Source organism: Neocloeon triangulifer, unplaced genomic scaffold (genome assembly GCF_031216515.1).
Source record: "Neocloeon triangulifer isolate White Clay Creek 2 clone unplaced genomic scaffold, ASM3121651v1 ptg000001l, whole genome shotgun sequence".
NCBI lineage: Eukaryota > Metazoa > Arthropoda > Insecta > Ephemeroptera > Baetidae > Neocloeon > Neocloeon triangulifer.
In genome coordinates, this window is record NW_026775544.1 from 6,669,920 (window position 1) to 6,691,399 (window position 21,480).

At 35.1% G+C, this 21,480-nt stretch overlaps 1 protein-coding gene across 15 annotated transcripts in view; it reads right to left on the reverse strand.

Annotated features, from left to right (window-relative positions):
• The window catches only part of LOC132205125 (calmodulin-binding transcription activator 1), a 242,176-nt gene that overhangs the window by 156,620 nt on the left and 64,076 nt on the right, over positions 1-21,480 (reverse strand). For 14 of the 15 annotated variants that reach the window (XR_009442678.1, XR_009442675.1, XM_059634025.1 and 11 more), the window contains one exon: positions 18,199-18,376. Coding sequence is in view for 13 of the 15 variants with exons in the window: in XM_059634025.1 (XP_059490008.1) it covers positions 18,199-18,376 (178 nt within the window). In the remaining 2 variants the exon portion in view is untranslated. The remainder of the gene's footprint in view (positions 1-18,198; positions 18,377-21,480) is intronic. The other variant, XM_059634017.1, reaches the window with a different exon arrangement.

The following is a 21,480-nucleotide window of genomic DNA, read 5'->3' on the forward strand; positions in this document are numbered from 1 at the left end:
TATTTTATTGCAATTATTATGGACAAAACTTGGTTATTAAGAAATACAACATGAAAAATATTATTCTCATAACGATTTTACTTTCAAATTGTACAAATTAAATAAAAATATATGCCAAAACTTGGAAAATATCAGGTGAAGCATAGCTGAACCAAAAATAAAAATGAAAATTTTAATTGGGTTGTGCCTCCTGCACCACTTAGATACCACTAAGGCCGACAAGACTCTATCTTGACCTAACCCTAAAAAAAGGTTCATGCTTGACTTGCAATTCTGGCCTCTCCAGAGTTTAAAACTGAATATCAAAAATTTATGTTATTGTTGAAATTTAATATGATATTTATTGATTTGTTAAAAAAAAAGTGAAAATACGTGGCGAATTTTAGTTTTTAATAACATGGATTTATTCACCTTTGCAATGTATCCAAAATGAACTATTAGGGGTCCATAATTGAAAAGATTCCTATCAAGGGAAAACAATAAATTTATTTATTTATAAAAATGAATTATTGCTTATAATGGTTTTATTTAACAGCAAAATTTGATTTTTTTTCCTTTCCAGAATATAAAGATTTAAATAACGAAGATTGATAGATGAGGGTGTTTCCTCTGGCCTAATTAATTAATAATACAGTTTGTGTTTGCTTAATGGAGGGTGAATATAATTCAAAACTAGTGTGTGTTATTACTCCGTGTGCATTATTTAAAATAAACTGGCGGAGCCGAGTACAAGTTGGTGTAGAAAGGCACAGAGAATGTCGGGAATTTTGCGAGGGAGAGAAAGCCGGGTTTGTTGACAGTGGCCGGAAAAATGGATTAGTTTTGGTGCGGCGCCGGGCTTAAACGCCTGTAAGGTTTTATTTCATTTGGCCTTCTTTTGTGGCCGCGCAGATATGTGGACAATAATAAATTGTGTATATCTCATTAATTTCGTCATCCCTTTGTGCGCGCACAATGTGGTCGGCCCTTGTGCTGCCGGAATTTAAAAGTCGGCGCGCGTAATTATATCTGCGGTTTCCACAGAGAGGACAAACAAACCGACCGGGGACAAAGTTGGCCTGCGCCCTTCCCAAATGGACTGCACTTGATTTCGCCCTCCGCGATAAAACTCGTCGGCACCAGAAAAGCTGCAGGTTTCGCGAAATTGAGGCTCACCCACAATGCCCAGCTGACCTCTGCCTACACTTTTATAAACGTAAGCCCGGTGGTGAGGCCCGGCTGTCTGCTTTAACCAACCATAAACATTCATTACCGCCTCGTGTTCCAGCCTTTTCCTTTCTCACACTCAAACGCCGCAACCTGGTCCTGCCGGTGCACTTGGATATTCCGAAAGTGTCTCCATGGGCAAGGCAGTGCAAAGACAAAACAAGTTTGGCCTCCCAAACAAGGACGAAATTGGCATTTGTTGGCTTGTCTCTTTTCATAATTTCGTCAAGCTGAATGAGCAGAGGAAAAAATTATAATTTAATAATACAGATTTTTTTAAGGAATTTTTAATATTTTATTTATTTAGTTATGTGGTAATTTAGTCAAAATAAATATCAATTGTACTTTTTGACTTGTTCGTAATTTTATAAATGTTCTACTGTTATTGTATTTAGACTCATGTGAGTATTGAATGTGACCTCTACCCGTAAGTTAAAATACATTAGAGTGCATAAGAGTAAAAAACATTTTTTTTTTCAGTCATATTATATCACAATACTTTCGTCTTGTATCTGAATACCTAAATTGAAAATTTACATTCAGATTTATTCACATAGTCATAAGTATTTATTATAATTAGATCATTAGTGAAATACTTCAATTAAAAAAAAAAAAAAAGAAATTTGGAAAAGAAACAACACAGAATACTCGAATTTAAGAACTACCAAATACCAAATCAGATTTACAATGTGTTCTATTTTTTTAGAAAAAAATTTCTTGGGCACAAAAGAATCCTTAGATATGTGAAAATAAAAAAAATGGAGGACACATTTCATACACTTTAAAATGAAAAGAAAAGATCAGTTTTCGGATCGCAGGATTATGTTATTTAATGTCATTGAAGATATAATAGTAATTTCTTATAATCAAAACCAAAAGGTTGTGAGCATGATGATATTCATTTCAGAATTTATTTTCAATTGATAAGAGCAGTTGGTTTTAAAGAATTTATAAAAATTATAATAAATAAATAAATGTATGTACTTCTATTAATTATTCTATGCCCTGCGTATTTTAAGTTCTTTCTGAATTGGAAAAGATGTAAACTAAAATTTGAATAAATATTATGTTCTATAAACAATAAGAATAATTGAATATAAATTAAAAGTTTTAATTAAAATATAAAAGATTAAATGAATAAGTATCAATTTTTATAATTTACTTTGAAAACAGTGAACTAATAAATAATACTGTTTTACTTCTACTTATTTAATTAAGCTACTAAAAGTTGGCAGAAAAGCTACTTTTACATTAAAAAATTTATATTCACCATAACTCTGTGTAATGAACGGTTGTGAATAATGGCCATGAAGGTCCCGCGCAAAATAAACAGCGGTCTAAAAAGAATCAAGACCTTGCTACTCTGGCAGTTTCTCTGCTTCACCCTTTTTTTCTGTGAGACCAAATAAGCAAGCGGACTGACCGACCGAAATGTCAGTCGGCAACACGACGACGACGACAGATTTAGGGAAAAATATATATATAGATAGATAGAAAAGGCCGAGAGCAGCAGCTAGAAAAGATAAAGGGTATGGCGAGCGGGCAGTCTATCTCTGATTGTATCAGGCGCACTCACTCACTAATAATGTTGGCAGGCGGGCGAATTGCCTTATCAAACACAGATGCGGCGGCCAGGTCATCATATCCATCGGGCCGCGCGTTGCAATATATTTTTTTTTCGGCGGGGCAACTTTTCAATTTGCGCTGGCTGCCGGGCAGGGTTCGTATAATAAAGCGGCGTTAATGGTATTATCAGTGCGTGTCGCGTTGATAAATAATGGAGCGAGCGAGAGAGGAGGTGATGATCTGGCACAGTTAAAAGGCCTCGGTGACGTCACACGCAGCCTCATTAACCTTAACTCGGGTGCCTGCTCGCTGATATTCATATTTATGCATGCAATGTGTGTATCAAATTATTTCAGCCCTCGTCGTGTGATGCACACACCCTTCCCGCTCCCGCCCCTAACTGGCCGCCTGTGTTTATTTTGTGTGTCGTTTCGCGCGCTCTAGCTTGCACGCGGCATATAATGTCGGCTTGTTTATGCATATTTGACTTTTCATATTTTTGTCTCATGTCCTCGCATGATTATATATACATATAATACAACAAACATATAACAAATAAGATTGCTTTCCTTCCAGAGTATTACAATTTATAATAAACTGATTTCATTGATATAAAACGTATCTAGACAATTTAAGTTAAAAAATTACATTGTATTAATATGAATTAAATCTTCCTACTTTAGTTATTATCCTTGTCATTTGTCAAATTTAATGTTTAAAGTGACTTTGAATCACTTTGAATAATTAATTGACGGGTATTTGAGCGATTCAGCGAGTATATTAGCTTAGATATAAATCTGAGATAGCCTTCAATCTAAAAAATATCAGACAACAAATTATTAAAATTTTAATTTTTGCCCTGATAATTTAATTAAAAGATTCTATATTGATGGAGAGCAATAAATGTATTATTGAATGTATTGTTTAAAATGCTCTATGGATCAAATATATATATTTTCAATGAAAATAAAATTTAAAAATTATATCACCAATCTAAGTAATTTTTTTTTTAAATATACGATGATCTTAGTTTTAAATTCGTTCTTGTAATACAAAATATTTATGTTGAAATTGTTAATGTTAAAGTACATTATTTCAGCTACTGTCAGTAGCCTATACTGACATGAAGAAAATTTAAAACAAATATGGATTGATGTAAGAGATGTTTTAAAAAAAACTTTTTATATTACATAATATATAAATACGAGCATCGATCCTTATGATGAAAATTAAATAATAAACCGTCAAAAGGTATTGCATATGTTATTTTAGTGTTTAGTCAATTGGAATCTTTAAAAATAAAAATCAACTAGAGCATTTTAAGAATTTGTACATTTGACAACTGTCTTCATTTAAAATTAATTTTACTTATTGAGAAAACTGAAAATTTGATGTGTGTTCAATTCTGTCTGCAGAAATGGTTATAACAAAGGCCAAAAATAGTGCATCCTTCCGCAAATAAAAGCGATTGGTTTGCTTGTGCGTGTCGAAATCGCAAATTATCAGCCGAAAACGGGGTGAGGGCATTACTTCTTACTGTTTGCCTTCGTGCGCTTGGGCGCCTCCGCGTCTTTAGCGGGCAGGGAGACACCCGAGCGAGGTCGCTCTCGGAAAAGAAATTAAATTTAACTCATTTCTCGCGTGAAAACGAGCAGGAAAAGAGCTCAATCAATTCGATAGAGAGCCTGTTGTGCCCGAAGTCGAAAATCGGGCCAGACAAGAATTCCGGGGGCGATAAAAGCTGGGACGAGGCCGCGCCGGAGAGAGAGCCCTTGGTAATTGGCGAATATCGCGAGAGTGCCTAGGGGTTTTGAGGCCTCTCCCTCGCAGCCAGTCGAGGATTAGCTAAGATTAAGAAGGTAGACCGCCGAACATGCCTGGCATAATTAATTGTTCGGCGGGCGGCGGCACGCAGCCATCAGCACTCTCTCGTCTACTCAAGAGCGGTATAGAGAGAACGAGACTCGCTGCCCGAATAATTTAACAGACCTATTGATGTCTCCATTTGCCACAATCCACAATTAGCAAGGGGGCCGTAAACAGTTGTCCAAACTTTGTCACTTCTGTAATTTGTAAACTGTCTCTTTTTTATATTAATTTCAAACGTTTTTATAAAAAAGGATCTGAGAAACTTGTGTCAATTTTGGTTCAATATCATATGTAATGTTTTTTTTCTCTACGAAAAGTAACATTTGTTTAAATAAACAATAATAATATTATTATTTTGATAAGTATCCTCACGGTGATTTTTTTTTACATAAAATTTTTATAATTTAACCATCTGGCAATTGTTAAGTACTTCAAAACGTCATTTAAATTTGCAACTAAATGGGGTCCCACATTTTGTTCGAATATGGAATGTCCGAATAAGCTAAAACCGGAATGTCCGAATTTAAATTACTTTTTGAACACATATATTTAGGTTATTTAATTAATTTTATTTTACTTCTTATAGATTTTGAAAACGGATTTCTGGCGAAGATTTTTAAAACGGCTTACTTAACAACAACTTTACCTTATACAAGTTTTTGGAAAAGACGTCTTTCATCGATTCAGAAATAATGTGTATTGCTTTTGAGAGTGAAATTTCGACCTTAGCCCGATTTGATTAAGTTGAAGTAAAATTCATTTTAATGGTCTCTCCGAGTTACCGAGCAGATAAAAAGCTGCACCGTTTGAAATAATTCCACTTCGGCATGGAGTGTTTATCGAACATATTTTGCGTTTCACTGACTTTAATGTCTCCGAAATTTATCTGCGCCGAGGAAAACATTTATTGGTCACATTAAGCGCAATACTGTATTGTTTCCCGGGCGGCAGATAGTTTTTAACTTTTCCCAAAGTTCAATTTATCACCCACGATTTTTACAATGCTCACTCACGAAATGCTTCGCGTAATCTGCAGCAGGCAACTTTTCCACATACCTGCAACATAAAAAAGGCACACAGTCAGTTTTATTGCAAACAGTAAATAATATAAAACCGAAAGTACAAACATATGAGAAATTTAAATTTTGTATATTGCATCATACACTATCATGCACTATGAAATTAATTACTAAAAGTTCCTCAAAATCTTTGGAATGAAGAATTTTGAGCAATATTATAAATTCAATTTGTGATTACTGATCGCACCTTTCAAACGTTATGTGCTACCCTAATCAGCTAAACAATGTATATAATTTAAAAATTACACCGCCACCAGTATTGAAAGCGCGACGTAACATGCAATTGATACCAACTGATATTGGGGAAGTTGCGAAACATGACGCGTCTACTATAACATTACCTCTAAATTTAGCAAGAACTGCATCGACGTTTTTATCATTTCATACTGTAAATTTCATTATTTCATGCAGATGGACGATTCCTATCATTTTCATAAAAATCCTACTCCACTATTCAAATTAGGCGTTTTTAGAGACATTTCCCATGTAAATTTTTAATTATCTTCAAGTGTCCTAGTTGTAATTAATTACGTCGGTATTGACACATCAAAATTAACTCGAGGGGAGGATAGAGTCAAAAGGCGGCGTAATTGGGCGCAGCCTGCTGAGGGCATTTTCGCAGAAATTCCGGCTGGACGCATCTCTCGTGAATTAGTAAACAAGCCCCGTGCATCTATCCCTGTGTAGTACAAGCACTCTCGGTACAGCCCTGTGGGAGGAGAGGGGAGAACTATTGGCCCCTTGGCTCGTGTAATCTATGATAGGCGAAGGCGCGACGGGTCCCCGTAATAGGCACTGCTCGCTGCCTATTTATGCATGAAAATGTCTCTTCTTCGTCGGTCGCGGGGCTCATAACAGCCACCCTGTTAACACGCCGGCAGAGTAATTGCGTTTCGACACAACACGGCAGCCAGGCAGTTGTAATTATTTTTCCACAGCGAGCAAAACCAATTTCATTTAATTGGACCAAAAGTTTTTAAATTTGTGCGAAACAAAGTTTTCAATTCCCTCGCCTCCGTGTTTTTTGCTGTAAAACAAACACGCAGCTTTTTTTATCCTCTTCCGTTCTAATTTCGCGTGGAAAAAAGATCCAGCCGATGCTTTCATCATCTTCTCCCAACATCCTGGGGCTTCAAAAAATTGCATTTGCCATCCGATGCCTTCTGCCTCGCATGCCACGGGCAAAAGAGAAAGTGAGTGTGTTTGTGCCCTTTACTTTCGGCGAAATAACCTCATAAATGACATTGCTTGATGGCTGGGAAATAATTGAATGTTGCTCTGCGCGTCCCCTGTTTGTGTTTCTTTCTGCCACAGGCCTGAAAATCCTGTACTCATTGATTTGCCAAACGAAATTTGAATTAAAATAAACGAGAAGAGAAGTTTGTAATTTTAACAGAAATTTGTATAAATGTATTTTTTCAATTTTGTAAATTTTTTTAAATACAAATTGCAAAAAAATGTTAAATCAGCTGACAAAGTTTGATAAAATGTGAAATTATTTTAATTAAAAATTAAGCTTTTGCAAAAAATTAACAAGGTAATTTATTAAATTTTTTCCTCCATACAGGAGGGTTGCAAGAAGAGGCTAGAAATAATCAGGATGACCTAAAAGGGATTCTTATAAAGTCCTCAAAATATGACTGTATTGTTAAGATATTTTCCAAAAGTTGATCAAAATCATATTAAAAGAATCAGTCTTTTTCTCTCGACACTTGTTTTTGCCATAAAAGAGTCCAGCTCTCTTTGTTAGTAATGGTCAAAACGCAAAGTCAAATTTAGAGAGGGGAAAATTATCATCTTCCCGTTCTGTGATAAATTTTCAATTTTTTTCTACAATTATTTCCTTACAGAAAAAAATCTTTATTTTATTGTCAATTTTGAAGTGCCAATGACAAACCAAATTTACAAGATAAAAAAAAAATTATGTAACAAAAGAAAACCAAGATATATTCCGAAATATTTTTTTACTCTATTTCAACAGGTAGGTTTTGAAGAGCATCACTATCTACTATTTTGATCTAGAAATAAATCAAAACGAAAAGCCACGGGGTTCGTACTTTTACACGGCGGCGTGCAGCTCGTTTGCCGGTTGGGTCTTTTGTTTCAAAGCCGGCTGTCCCACATCCAGAGTGCGTAGTTTATGAAAATTAGAATTTCAAATTTGGGCGCCGGAGATAACTATCGCATCGCGTCATTATGAGCTCTCTTATTGCGCCACAATGGATGCTGGATATGAATATTAAAAAAGTTCACAAAAAAACGGCGCGAGGGTCAAATAAAAATGCACGCCCGCGTTCGTGGCGTGTAATTTTAACGAGCAGTTGAAATTAAAAAAGATCAGATTTTCCATCATGTGATAACGCGGCGCACGTGTGTGCAAAAAATATGTATATATTCGAAACAGGGGCGAAATTTTCAACCAACTGCCGCTAACGCCGCGTGTGCTATTTTATTCTGGGTGGCCGTTGTGTGTCCAAAATGCATAACAGACCAAACCTGCTTCACAATGTAAAGAATATATATAATTTTTTAGAGTTAGGTGGAAAAAATGCGTTTAAAAGTTGGATAAATTTTAAAATAAGAAATTTCCAATTGTTAATCAACAAAAACTATTGTGTAAGAATATTTAATGCCGTGGATTTTTTATCTTGGAAGTTTTAGCAAAATCCTTGCTAGTGGTGGTGCCGTTTTGTCAAAAGCTCCCTTTTTTTAATTCAACAATTGAATGTCAACAATGTATTTGCAACAATGTGGATGAATAGATAACACTAAAATATTATATTCAATTCAATTCAATTTTAAAATTATGCTAAGAATTTTATGAGAAAATTTAAATTATTTAACATTATCAAAGATGCTACAGTTTGGATATTTATTTTAATAAAATATCAACCCATTCATCTCAGCGCACAATTTCATTGCTTATTTTGCAATGCAAATAAGAGAAAATTTATATTAAGTTTCTAACAATTTTGAAACAAAGCTAATTTCCATCGATGAATCACATAATTAAAATTATGCTACCAGTAGTCTGATTTATTAGTTAAGTTAATATTTATTGCATGGATTTTTACAACGAAAAATATAAAAAATAAAATTAATGTCTTACTGCACCAAGAATATAAATAGAAAAAAAAAATTAATATCAATATTGCTAATAAATTTTGAAATAATAAATACAAATAGAAAACTGTCTTTAACTTATAAATAATAGTTCTAAAAATTTAACTTTTAAATGATTAGTTATTATTAAAAAAAAAAAATCTTTTAACATTAATTTTTTTTTTTTTAAATTTGGGTTGTCCAATATTGCCGTGTTTTTGAATTGCCCATGTGCGCGCTCTCTCACCTATGTGTAACGTGCTTAGTTAAGTTCAGTTAGTTGCTTGTTGTGCTCTGGGTGTAACTCCCCGGGCATTATTTCGCAGCTCTGCCGTATTTATTGCGAGAGAGACAAGTGCTTCGCGCTCGTTCTCGCTCAGCCCGGTATCTTTACTGGTCTTTATGCCCGCCTTTGTCCTCGCCAGCATAAGGTGGTGTAAAGAACTCGCCGTTTTAATATTGCATCGCGTCATGTTACTATCGTGTGTACCACACAACACAAACGCCCCTTTGGCTCGACGTGTTGCAAGTAGTGATGGCCGGACACGTGGAATATTCTTTACACCAAAAAGGACTTGTTCACACACATGCACTCAAAAGTAGCTATAAAGATAGGGGATGAGAAGAAAACTGATGAAAACCATTTTTTTTTCTAAAGAAAAAAATATTATGATAATTCATTTTTTTTTTTGTATTTTCCATTATTGCCTGCTTTAATTTTTTTGTCGCATTTATAAACAAATCGCTTATTTTACTTTCAAGATTTTGAATTGATAATTATTGATTTAGTTGCTCACCGCTTGATTTCAATTTCATACAAAACTTGAATTTTTTCGTAATAAAATTGCATGAAAAAATTCACAAGCAAAATTAAATGTCAAAAAACCGAGGAAAACCTAAAATGCTCTATTTGGAATAGAAAATTGATTTTGTGGAAAATTCTTGTTAAATTGAACTACTTCAAAATAACTTCTAAGCCCACATTTTTCTTCTGCATAATTAGTTGAATTTCCTGAAGAAGAAAAATAGACGAATCATAGTTCATACTTTAATACAAAGTTTTATTTTTTTGGAATCTTCATTTTAGGATATTTTAACAGTCTTTTGACTTTAAAAACTTTGTTTTCGCTAAAATTCTTATGCCATCTGATATTTGCTTGCACATATGCCTTGCAAATTTATTTTCTGGAATACGATTTTCATATAAAAAAGTTATGAACCGAGAGTCTGAATTAAATGAGGCGGTCGGTCCATTTCTCGGGAAAATGATCGTCTGCGTTGGGTGCACGTGGCGGGTGTGCTCGATAAGAAATGCAAAAGGACCCCGACGACAACAAACACATTTGGCCGGCCGGACTCGTCTCGCTGCAAACACCGCGTGTTTCATATTCGTATATACATGCGTCGGTGCGAGCGAGCAATCCACATATTACATTGTGTGTCACACATGCGACAAAAGGGCCCGGCGACCGCCCGCAGGCCGAATCCTTTATGCAATAATGTGATAACAGCATTTTATGCCATCGACCCTTCCTTGTTTGCAAAACAAATGAACCGTGACTCTCAGAGTGTGTACCATTTTGCATGTATGTGTATTTTATGCGGGGGTGCTCGAAGGCTGATTCTCGGCCGGCCCGTGAGCGTCGTTTTACGTTTTAATTAATCGTGACAACCTGACCGGTCGAACGGACGCTCATGTTGTGCTCAGCAACTTTTGAAACACGAGCCAACGAAACGCAGACAATTATTGCTGCTGTTGACTCCGTAACAACATCTTGGCTAAACAAATTAATTATATATATCTGACGGTGTGATTTTGTTCGTTTGTTTGGTTTTTATTGATATTGACATATTTTCTCATCAATTTGTCTTTAATAACCTTCTCTGGGAAACACTATTATATTTTGAGATATGAAAAAATTGCGAATTTTATAAAATTCACATCATGTATTTTGTTCAAAGTCGTATTTCTCCCAAAAAAAAAATATAAGTAACAATAAATGCTTTTGCGTTACATTCGTTATCCATGTATTCAAATTTTTTAAATTAATGGCTCTCTGTTTTTTTTTTAGCACACCTCTAATAAATTTTTTTCTTCAAATGAAAATTCTAAATTCTCTGCAGTTTGGTTCCTCTTCGTCAAAATATTAATATAATTTTGAGACCATAAAATCCTCTTTTTTTTGGAAAAACGCTGATGGAAAATAAAAGCCGGTACATTTTGGTGCCACTAATTATCGTGGACTGAATTAATTACAGTTTTAAATTAAAATTTAATTTACATAAAACAAAAACACAATAAATAAGACACATTTAATTTTATTAAGAAATGTCTTGCGTAATTAATTCAGGTTTATCGCAAGTGAGACGTATTTTTTGTATTTATATTTCTTTTAATCTGACAGAATAATTATTATCCTGTCGCTGAGAGCGACGGTGAAAACGGTTTTGATCTTAAACAGCTGACGCGATCAGATAAAATTGAACTCGAGCGAGGGCCGTTTTTGCTGTTCGCGCGCGGGCAGTAATTATGTCATTCCCTTTGTTAGACCGCGCGCGGTGGCAAAAAATGCAAAGTACTCTTGAGAGGCAATTACGGGTCACACACTATAGCATTTTCACTTGGCCCTTTACAGCGCAATTAACATCGCGCGGTTCAATGACAAAACGGCCACTATATATTAATAGTCGCACATGCAAACACGTAGGTACACTCTTTAATCAGAAAACCATTTGCGTGCGCCGCGTTTTGTGGACGGCAAAAAATTCAATGACACAATGTCTGAAATGAATTACTATGGCCTTTGCTAGTAAATTGAAATTGAAAGTGCATTTCGAACAATTAATTATAATTATTCTTTAAATTCCATTATTTCTCTATGAATTGGGATTTCTAATAAATGTTTAAGAATAATATTACCTCTGGTGAGTGGAATAATTTTTTTCGTCAATAAAAAAATAAATCACTTTGCATATTATATGATGATTTTAAATTTTTACAATATACTAAGTTTTGAAAATTAAGAAATGAAATGTAATTTTTTTTCTTTGAAAAAATTAGATCACCTGGACAATATAATTTGTTAATTCCTTTAAAACCTTCACTTTCAAACATTCTACCCTCGTAAGTAGTTCATTTATCAAGATAAGATTTTACAAAGATTTTCCGTCCTTTTCTTGGAGCCAAAGCTAAAAGCAGCGCATATTCGCCTGCAAAAGACTACGAGCACTTTCACCTCATAAAATATTCAGGCTCCATAATTCCATCTTCAAGTTTGCGCAAGACGCACAAAGGCCTCGGTGTAGTTAAATCCCAATCATTCTGAGCATAAACTCCAATTTTCCGCTGCATTTGAAGCGAGCAGCGAGAGCGTGCACCTGCGCCACGCGGGTTGCATACCCGCCGGGCCTGCCAGCCGCTGGAGTGATGAGAGAGGGTTAATGTTCCCTCTCTCCACTTTTTGCCGGCTGACGTGATGATTCGATTTTGATATCCACTCGGGTAATTTATTATAATCCAAAAATCTCTTGACGTTCAAAGTGACACATTATTTTAATTTAATACTTCCAATATTGCGCGCCGGCCTCTCTCACTCGGCCGCACTCTCAGCAAAAAGAGAGAGCATTATGCACTCCGAGTTTTATTATTAGACCTTTCAAATCCGAGAGATCGGCCAAGATGGTGCAAAGAGATGCACTTTTTCATACTGAAGCAAATCGTGACAGGAATATTTAAAAAAAGCGTCCCAGAAGCGTTTTTTTTTTTAACTGCTGTTAAGTTTTTATAATTTAATTCAGTTTGCTGGAAGAAAACCATGGAAAAGGTAAAAAATTATTTCTTGATGGAAGTTATTTTTTTACACGTGAATAAGTGTTTTATGGAAGAGCTGGGCATTCAAAAAGTTGGCCATGAAGAAGAAAAAAACAGGTCAGTTAATCCTATAAAAAAATTATTTTATTATTTAAATAATTTGAGCTATTAAATGTTTTGAAAAGTAAACCATTTTTCAAGAGGATGAGGCCGATCAAATATATTTGCCATTCTTAAGTATTCAAAATAATTAAAATTAATGATCAATTGAGAAAAGTACATAAAAAAATATTTTTTGTGTGCTGGTTTCCAGGCGCCTCTCCCTTCAAGTGCTCAAAATATTTCCGTTTGAAAATATAGGAGACGGCGATTTTCTGCACACGTTTGTGCCGGAGCTGTCAGGGCGCGAAGCATTTTTCACAGTTCAATGTCAAATTTCGTCGGCGTGTCGCCGGATAAATGGACCTGGCGGGGATTATTGATTTTGAGGAAACATCAGCGCACGACGAGAGTTGAGAGTCGCTTCTCTCAAAAATGAAAATGTAATAATATAGATCTTCCGGCAGCGCCGACCGAGATTATTTATTGCGACGAGGCGAGGTGACTCAATATGTCAGGTAGACGAGCCGCTATTGTGTTTGCCAGTGCAAGTCAATTTGCTTCTGCCGACGCCCACACGTACCGCCGTCGTCAAGATGTCATTTTTCACACATGCTGCCGCCATCCGAAAGAAGAGAGCACAGAGGCACAGTTTAAATTTATTCCCTTCAAAATCATTCACACCCTGCCTCCATCTTTCATGTGTTTATCTTGTGCGAAGAGAATAGGAAAATAATGTGAAACCAGCCAGTCATGATCATTTTGAGAAGTGTGTTTAAATAATTTTAAAGGTGGGGAAAGTAGGGTTGAAATTATTTGTTTGAAATAAACAAAAATTAAATGTACTATAAATTCCAAAATAAATCCACCTCTTTTTAAATTAAGATCAAGTTTCTGGAATTACTTTTAATCCCCTTACTTGATTACAATTTTAAATCATTTTATTTCATATTTTTAGAAAAACCACACTTTTTTAAATATATTTTGAAAATTATCACCTATTTTTAGATAAAAATCTACTTAAACAGAATTTAAAATATCATAGTATATGAAAAGTATCGAAAAATATAATTAATTAGTCATCAGTTTTTCACTTACCCCTACTACAGCTTAAAAATCACCTTTAATTAAATATTCAATCAAAACTATTAATAAAATATGATTTTTTTAAATCTCATAAATTTAATTCATCTCAACTTAAAAATTTTAGGTCAGACGAATGAAGGCTTGAAATTTTTGCGATGAGGCATTTGCAGCTGGCAAACGCCAAATTTGAGCCTTGCGCTACTGCCCGCAGCAAGATGTGGGAACATTTGAGACTTTTGGCCGGGAGGGTGCAATATTAGCGCCGAGGAGCAGTTTAATACACGAGGTCGGCGGCGGCGAGCAGCCTGTTATTTCAATTTGCAGCGCAGTAGAATGAAAGCCTCGTGGGATGGCAAGGCCTAAACTGCCTTCTCGCCATTGGTCACTCCACCCTGCGCCCTGTTTACACAACGCTCCGAATATATACAACAGCATTTCATCACCTTTTCAAGCAATTCCACACCAGCATACTCTCATAGGCCGCCGACATAAAATCCCTTAAATATATAAACCGACCGACCAACACAACATGTGTATTAAAATTTATTTCTTTGCCTTTGTGAGGAAAATGTGCGGGAGGTTCATCCCGTGGGGATTTTCACCAACATTGAAATGAGAATGCTTATTTAAAGGTAAAATTTGTATCTTTCGAAATTTTAATTAATAAAAGAAATACAAATTTTGGCGGAAAAATTAATTAAATTATTTAAAATGAGGAAGGGAAACGAATTCTTTTGTCTTTGCAATCATTTTTATTTCCATTTTTCAATTATTTTGGTAATCTGAAGTTTTTACAATACTGAAGAATTAGTGGACACGAATATTATTGTTTTAAATGTATACGTTTTTTTTTATTAAAATGCTTAAAAATTATAAATTATTATAAATATTTTCCAAGTTTATCTATTTTTCTCAGGACATGTGTTTTTAATTGAAATTTCATATTCCAAGTTGTTATTTCTTTATTCGTATAATATTAAAATGGTGAAATATTTGTGAATTTATATATACCAAATGGGTAGCTTTTGCTGATTAAAATTCTCTTAAAATGGAGTAATTACTGCGTTTCATCAACACATTTTGGTTATTAAACAAAAGAAAGGTTGAATAGGCTGTCTGTCATCTTTTTCCCGTCTCAGCTTAAAATATTTATAAATAATCGGCTGACTGGAAAAAATTAAGAATTTGCAAGAAAAATTTGCAACATGGGCCTGGTGTTGTTTTGCGTTTGCCGCAGTACTGCACGTGTAGCGGTAATGTAAGTACATACGTAGCCGGCAGTACTAGAGGCTGCTGTCATCAACATGATCGCACCTCACCGGCACAAACAAGCCTAATTGTAGTAGATAGCCGGCTACACTTTCTCCGGGACTCACTCTCACCCTCTCTCTCTCTCTCTACTTGGCTGGCGCGAGCCCCGCGTGTGTTATCCCATTTTTAGCAGCACCGGCACCGCAGCCAGACCAAGACACACTTTCGCCTAGCTGCTTCGTTATCTCCGGCCAACTAATTTAGCCGCGCGACTCAGACGAGGGAAATGTCGTAAAATTTATTCCACTGTGCATAATGTTTATGAGTATCTTGAGCTCCACCCCTCCACGTCTGCCTTTGTCTTTTGCCTATAATTGCCGGCAAACACGAAAGAACTTTCAGTGAAAGTATGTTTTAATTTAAAAAAGTACAACTTTAAGCGCATTGGGTGATTTAAAAATTTAAAACAAAATTTATTACGAAACTAAAAACTCTATTTCAAAATGCTTTGTTTCTTCATTGTAAATTTGCAAAAACGTATTCCGGAGTAAATATTTTTTTCTGACTGTGAAGTTAGAGTTAGATCAATTTAATGGCTGCTTTGCTGCAAGTAAAATTTTATTTTCACGCTTTTAAAATCGTCAAAAATCCGAATTTACTTTTATTATACATAATTGCGGTTGTTTTGGTTGAAAAGAACAATTTTTTTCTTTTAGAACTTTCTATAAAAAAAAGTTCCTGGGCAATTTTGAAGAGGGGTGAAAACTTCTACACCCTTGTTTTTGCCTCGTTTTGTCTAAATGTTTTCGCAATATTTTTTTTATCCAGGTGAAAACTTGACGCTGCTACTTATTTCCGTCCTTAAGTACAAAAAGCAAAGTAAGAGCATTTCCATTTTTTTTTTCAAGAATAAGTAGAGAAAAATGCATTTCAAGGAAAGCTGCTCAGGGAAATAATCATAATGCTCTTGCACAAAAGCTCTCTTCGTTGTTAGCAGACGCCGTTTATTTCTGTTCTTTATTTAATTCCACGCGACCTGCATCCCGGGGGCGCGCTCCAACTTTGTTATGCTTGCATCATTATACCGGAGCAAAAAAAGCAACGCCAGCTTTTATCATCGCAAAATTGCTTCTTTTCTCGTCGGCCGGTGCGTGGGCTTTTGATGATTGAGCTGGAGAATAAATCCAAGATGACGCATGACGTATCACACTTTACTATCTGACGTTTCTTTGATTATGCAACCTGCTTGACGCATCTGTTTGCCAGAACAGCATCAATTGATTGAATCTTGATCTTGTGAAACAAACTGCCAGTATAAAGTTCTACAATATTTAATTCAAATCTGATCTATTAAAAAAATCTGGATTAAAATTATTAAAATAAATAAATAAATCATGTTTGTGAAAGCTCTTATGAGCTCTTCTTTCTTTTTGCTTAATTACAAACCGAAAAATTATTAAATAAAAAAAAAATCATCAGGTTGAAGAAAATCTTATCAATTATCAAAATATTTATGTTAGCTTATTTTTCCCTTTAAATAATTTTTTAAATCTATTCAACCATAATTTTTGACAATTTCTTTCACCAATATTTTATGACGTTGGAAATTTAAATTTACTGCTCTTGTTTTTTTTTTCATTTTAAAAAAGAAAAAGCATTCATGTATTTATTTGCACCAAGTCTGCAAGTTGGTAACGATTTAAACGGAAACCACCGGTTTTTTCTTTCTCCACACATAAATTGGATAAAGGAATTTTTTTTTTCCAGCGCACAACTTTTTCATCGGCGTCTGTGACGTGAATGCACTTTTCAAGTGGCGGTTGTTTGCTCGCTCTAGATTTATTATTCGCCTGGTAATCTTGCCTCGGAGCTTTGGTCGGCGGATTAAAATCCACAATAAATTAAATCAACAGCAAAATGTAGGCCAAACAACATTACCATCACCACACCAGTGGTAATAAAGATTCGACGAGCACCAGCGTCTGCGAATAAAATTTATGCATCTAAAATGGGAGGGAAAAACGAGAGTTTGCATGTCTATAATTTACAAAGTGAGTGTGTGTGTGGGGCGAGGAACGTTAAAAATGTGTTGAAGCAGCACAGACTTGATAGGATGTCCGTGAACCATAGATAAAGTTGGCGAGAATGGAGAGAAAAGGAATTTTTAGAGAGGACATTCGGATAGATCTAAGTGCTGTTTAATATTATCAGCAATTCCGGATAAAATTTCTTCTTGCTGCGTGGGCCAAAATTTCGGTCCGCGCGCATTATTGACCGCACCCCAGTTTGTTTAGCGACGAATTTAATGTTCACCAAGAGTAAATATCTGCGGCTTTCCAAAAGTCGTTTCCACTCCCCGAATTTCTGCTCATTTTGCGGATCTGCCACATACACATATCGAAGGAGAAAAAATTTAATGCATTCAAACGGGTGGCGCCACATCTTTCACAAAATTTTTTGATTGTCCCTTTTAATGCAAATAAGATGACGTAGAAATGTGATGTAAACCCCGAGCCATAAAACAAGTCAGTCAAATTTTAAAGGAGAGGAAAAATATATTACGAAGGACTGCGATTTTTATCTTGAAAAAAAGAAACATTAAAACGAATTGAAGTCGGACTCGCTGCTTTTTTATTCTCTTGGTCAATTTCGATAGCGCGCCGGCCAACGCTGAAATGAGATATAATTTCGGCGCGGAATATGATAAAATTATCTTGTTTATTCTCATTTTATTCTCGGGCAGATACACGCTTTTTATTATTCACCGAGAAAGAGAGACGGAGAGAAAAGAAAATAAGAACGCAAGAAAGCCTTGACAATTTTTATTCTGACGCATTGGGGAAATAATATTTTAAGGAGATAAGCAACACAATTGCTGGCGTTGAAGTCTAACCCTCCAAACTGAGCTCGCCGCGCCACTCTTTCTGTTTAACCAACGCCTTTTTGTTTCCACTCTCTTGGCCTAATTTTTGACGCGTCGGCTATATTTCTCTCCTCTCTACCCTCGAAATGATTTGTCACTTAAAATTAATTCAATCTTGGCGAGAATGAATTTTATTTATTACAGACCAAACACGCCAGAGAGCGATAATTCGGTCTGAAAAATGATCGAGTCAAATTTGCCCCCTACCTTCGTCAGAAGTCCGACTCGGCTTCGAGTCTGCGTTGTCCGGCGCGGGTGTCACAGGAGCGGTGGAAATGTCTTCAGCGGCCCGGATGATACGTAGACCGCCATTGTTGTTGGTGTCTTTTGAACTCTCACCTCTTTGCTGTTGCTGTTGCTGCTGCAGCTGGTTGGAACCAACACCTGAAAAAATAGCATAAATATTTATTTAAAAAATTTTAAGTAGAGTGGAATTTTAAGTTAACTTTTCAATATTATTATTCATTATATTTTTTTTTTTAAATTTACATTTATATTTAATTTTGTGGATTTCGGATTGCTACAAAATCAATCTTTGAAAACAATAGATCTATTAAAAAAGGAATAGTTGGACAAAAGGGCACAACCACTAGCAATAATTTTGATAAACGTTTGTTTTCATAGTGTAATTTTAAATATTTTGACGATTTTCTTGTTTTCCGTACATCAATAAACTTAATTTGCAATAAAAATTTTGACTTTTACTTTAAAAATTCAATTTAGTCATTATTGAATAAACTGATTTAAAATTGGTATTCCATTTTTGATTGTAAATTTTCAATAAGCAAATGCGTGTCAAGTAAAATCTGTACTACCAGACACAACAGGGGAAAAGATTAGGAATGGCAGTTTCTTATAAAGATCGAATATTAAAAAAAAAATCATTCCTTAATTTTTGAAAGCCAAATTTCCAGGCCTCGTTGGTTTACTTTTTATATAATTAATTTTTATATAGTTAGTCAAGTTTATTGTTTTGAAATTTAATGATATTTACTAAAAGGTAATAAAAAATTAATTTCGAACAAAGAAGTTTTAAATTATTTTTACAATCAGTCTTTCTCAATCTGCATTTTACGGTAAATATCCCACAGTGCTTTTAGTTCTTTAAGAAATTTCAAGAATGGAACACGACGAGTGGCAATTAAAATTCCACGCGAGTCATAATTCTGCTCATTCCACATCACTTCGCTTATTAGCTGGCATGGTCTCAAGGGCCGCGTCACACCAATCTAATTCGCAATCTCTCTCTTTCCGGGAGCTAAATAAATTTCTGGCCGCACCTTAAATATTTCACGCGGCGGCGGCGGCGGGCCGAGAACCATACAACTATTATGCATAATTAATTGAAGTTAAACTTCGCACGAGAGGGCCAAAAAACGGCGGCGCAGACCATGTTTCTTGCTGTGTCGGGCCCACCGCCGTGCGTTTATTATGTACGTTTTGTATTTATGCATGTGTTTAGCCCCGTTCTAAGCGTGGAGGAGCGTCTCTGCATCAAATTATTTCCACACAGTGTGAGCACAAGGGGCGACCGACCGACCGACGGACGAGGGGAAGAAGATTAATCACAGTGTATCTTTACTTGCTTGATGGCCTTGTTATTACATCATGTCCTTTCGAGGCTGACCTTTTTGTGCCCCCCACGGACATTATACGCCTGCTAAATTGCGGGGCGGTTTCCAGTTAAGAAATTGGACTGATTCATTCATGATTTTTGTTAAGTAAAGTTATTTCAACTTATAATTAATGGTATACCAAAAAATCATGTCAAATCATAAGAATTTTTTTATGATTATAGAATAGTTATTCACGTTATAAGTTATAAAAATTAATTAATCATAAAATTCATTAATAGAAAATATCATAAGGAACTTTGATAAAACGTCAATTGTTAATAATGAATAATCCATGATAATATTGCCTGTGAATATTAGACAGTTAATATGTCTTATAATATGCTTCAAATTAAATTTGAAGTAAAACACAATTATCAAAGAACAATCTAATGTGTTTATTATTAATATATAATAAATTAAAAATATTAAATTTATAACATCATCAAAAACATTTGAAAAGAAAAATTGTTTCATGGTGCAATAATAGTTTTTTTTTATATATATTTTCAGACTAATTGTAAGAATAATTGTAGCGTTTAAATTTCTCATTTGCATTTCAAAATATCAATAATATGTATATTCGTAGATCAAGATAATGCAAGTATATTTTTGCAGCTTTTAGTTTGATAGATTTTTTGAAAAAAAAAAAATAATAATGGATTCAAACAACCAAAATTTAATTGAAGCACTGTATATCTACTCAAATAAAAAGTTTTGCTTGAATCACGTGAATAAGACAATATTCTAAAAACAATCCATACCAATTTCAACAATTATATTTTTGTCACAAATTAACTTGGGCATATTGATTTGCTGTGTGTTCTTTCAAATTAATTTTAGAACATCACTCTTGAAAAAATTAACAACATTATTCTGATTATAAAAATATTAATTAAATCCATGTATAATATTATAATAAAAAGCAACAAAAAATTGCGTCTGACGTATCTCGTATTTGTGCTCGTCTCACAGGACAAAAATGTAATCAAAATTGGAGCATTAAGTGGAAATTGTAAGCTTGCAACGTCTTCCCCTCACTCCACAGCCATAAAATATCAATCTCCTTTATCGTCAGTGAGCAAAATGGAACGGGTTAATTTAGTATGCTAAACCGGCAAATTTATGGCGGCGCGCGAGAAGGAGGAAAAAATAAGATCGCCGGCCGGAAACTTTTCACGAGACTTTTTCCTCTGCTTTTTAATCAATAGGCGAAGAAACAGAAGAAAAATTTCTCAGAGAGTTCAATTTTTAATTAGCAGAGAAGAATTCTCGCCCCGTTATATTATAATGCGGGGGATAAATTTCCGGGCTGTCAGCAGAGGAATCTGTGACATATTTCGCTGATGGGCAAAGTTTGCTAATTGCGCAGATGCCAGCCGACTCCCCGGCGACCTATTGAATTTTTCTCGTGTCTGACGTGACGCCGCATATTTTTTTTCGGCGCTCGTATTTCACGCGGTGGTGCATCTTGGCAGGTGGAAAAAATTCATAAAAACACAGGCGAAGAAGATGGAGGCCGGAAAAAGTAGGGCTCACATGGCGTTGCAAGGTTAGTGGCGGCGGAAAACTTATTTCGCGGATAGCTCCCCGAGGAGCGATTGAAATGAAAGTACAGCTAGGTACCCAAACAAAGAGAATCCCTTGCATTATAATAATGTGTAGGCGGCCGACGAGTATATTGCACGGATTTGCCGCCAGCAGACCCTTTTTGTCTCAAAAAAATTTATCGTCCGCCGGCGGAATAATTTTTAAATATATTTTTGGAGAAAGAGACATGTCGCTGTGTGTTTTGTGTTTGGTATTCTCGCTACGTGGCTCACTCACATAAATTAGGTGAATGGACAGAAAATTATTGTGTCCGCCCAGCTAGGC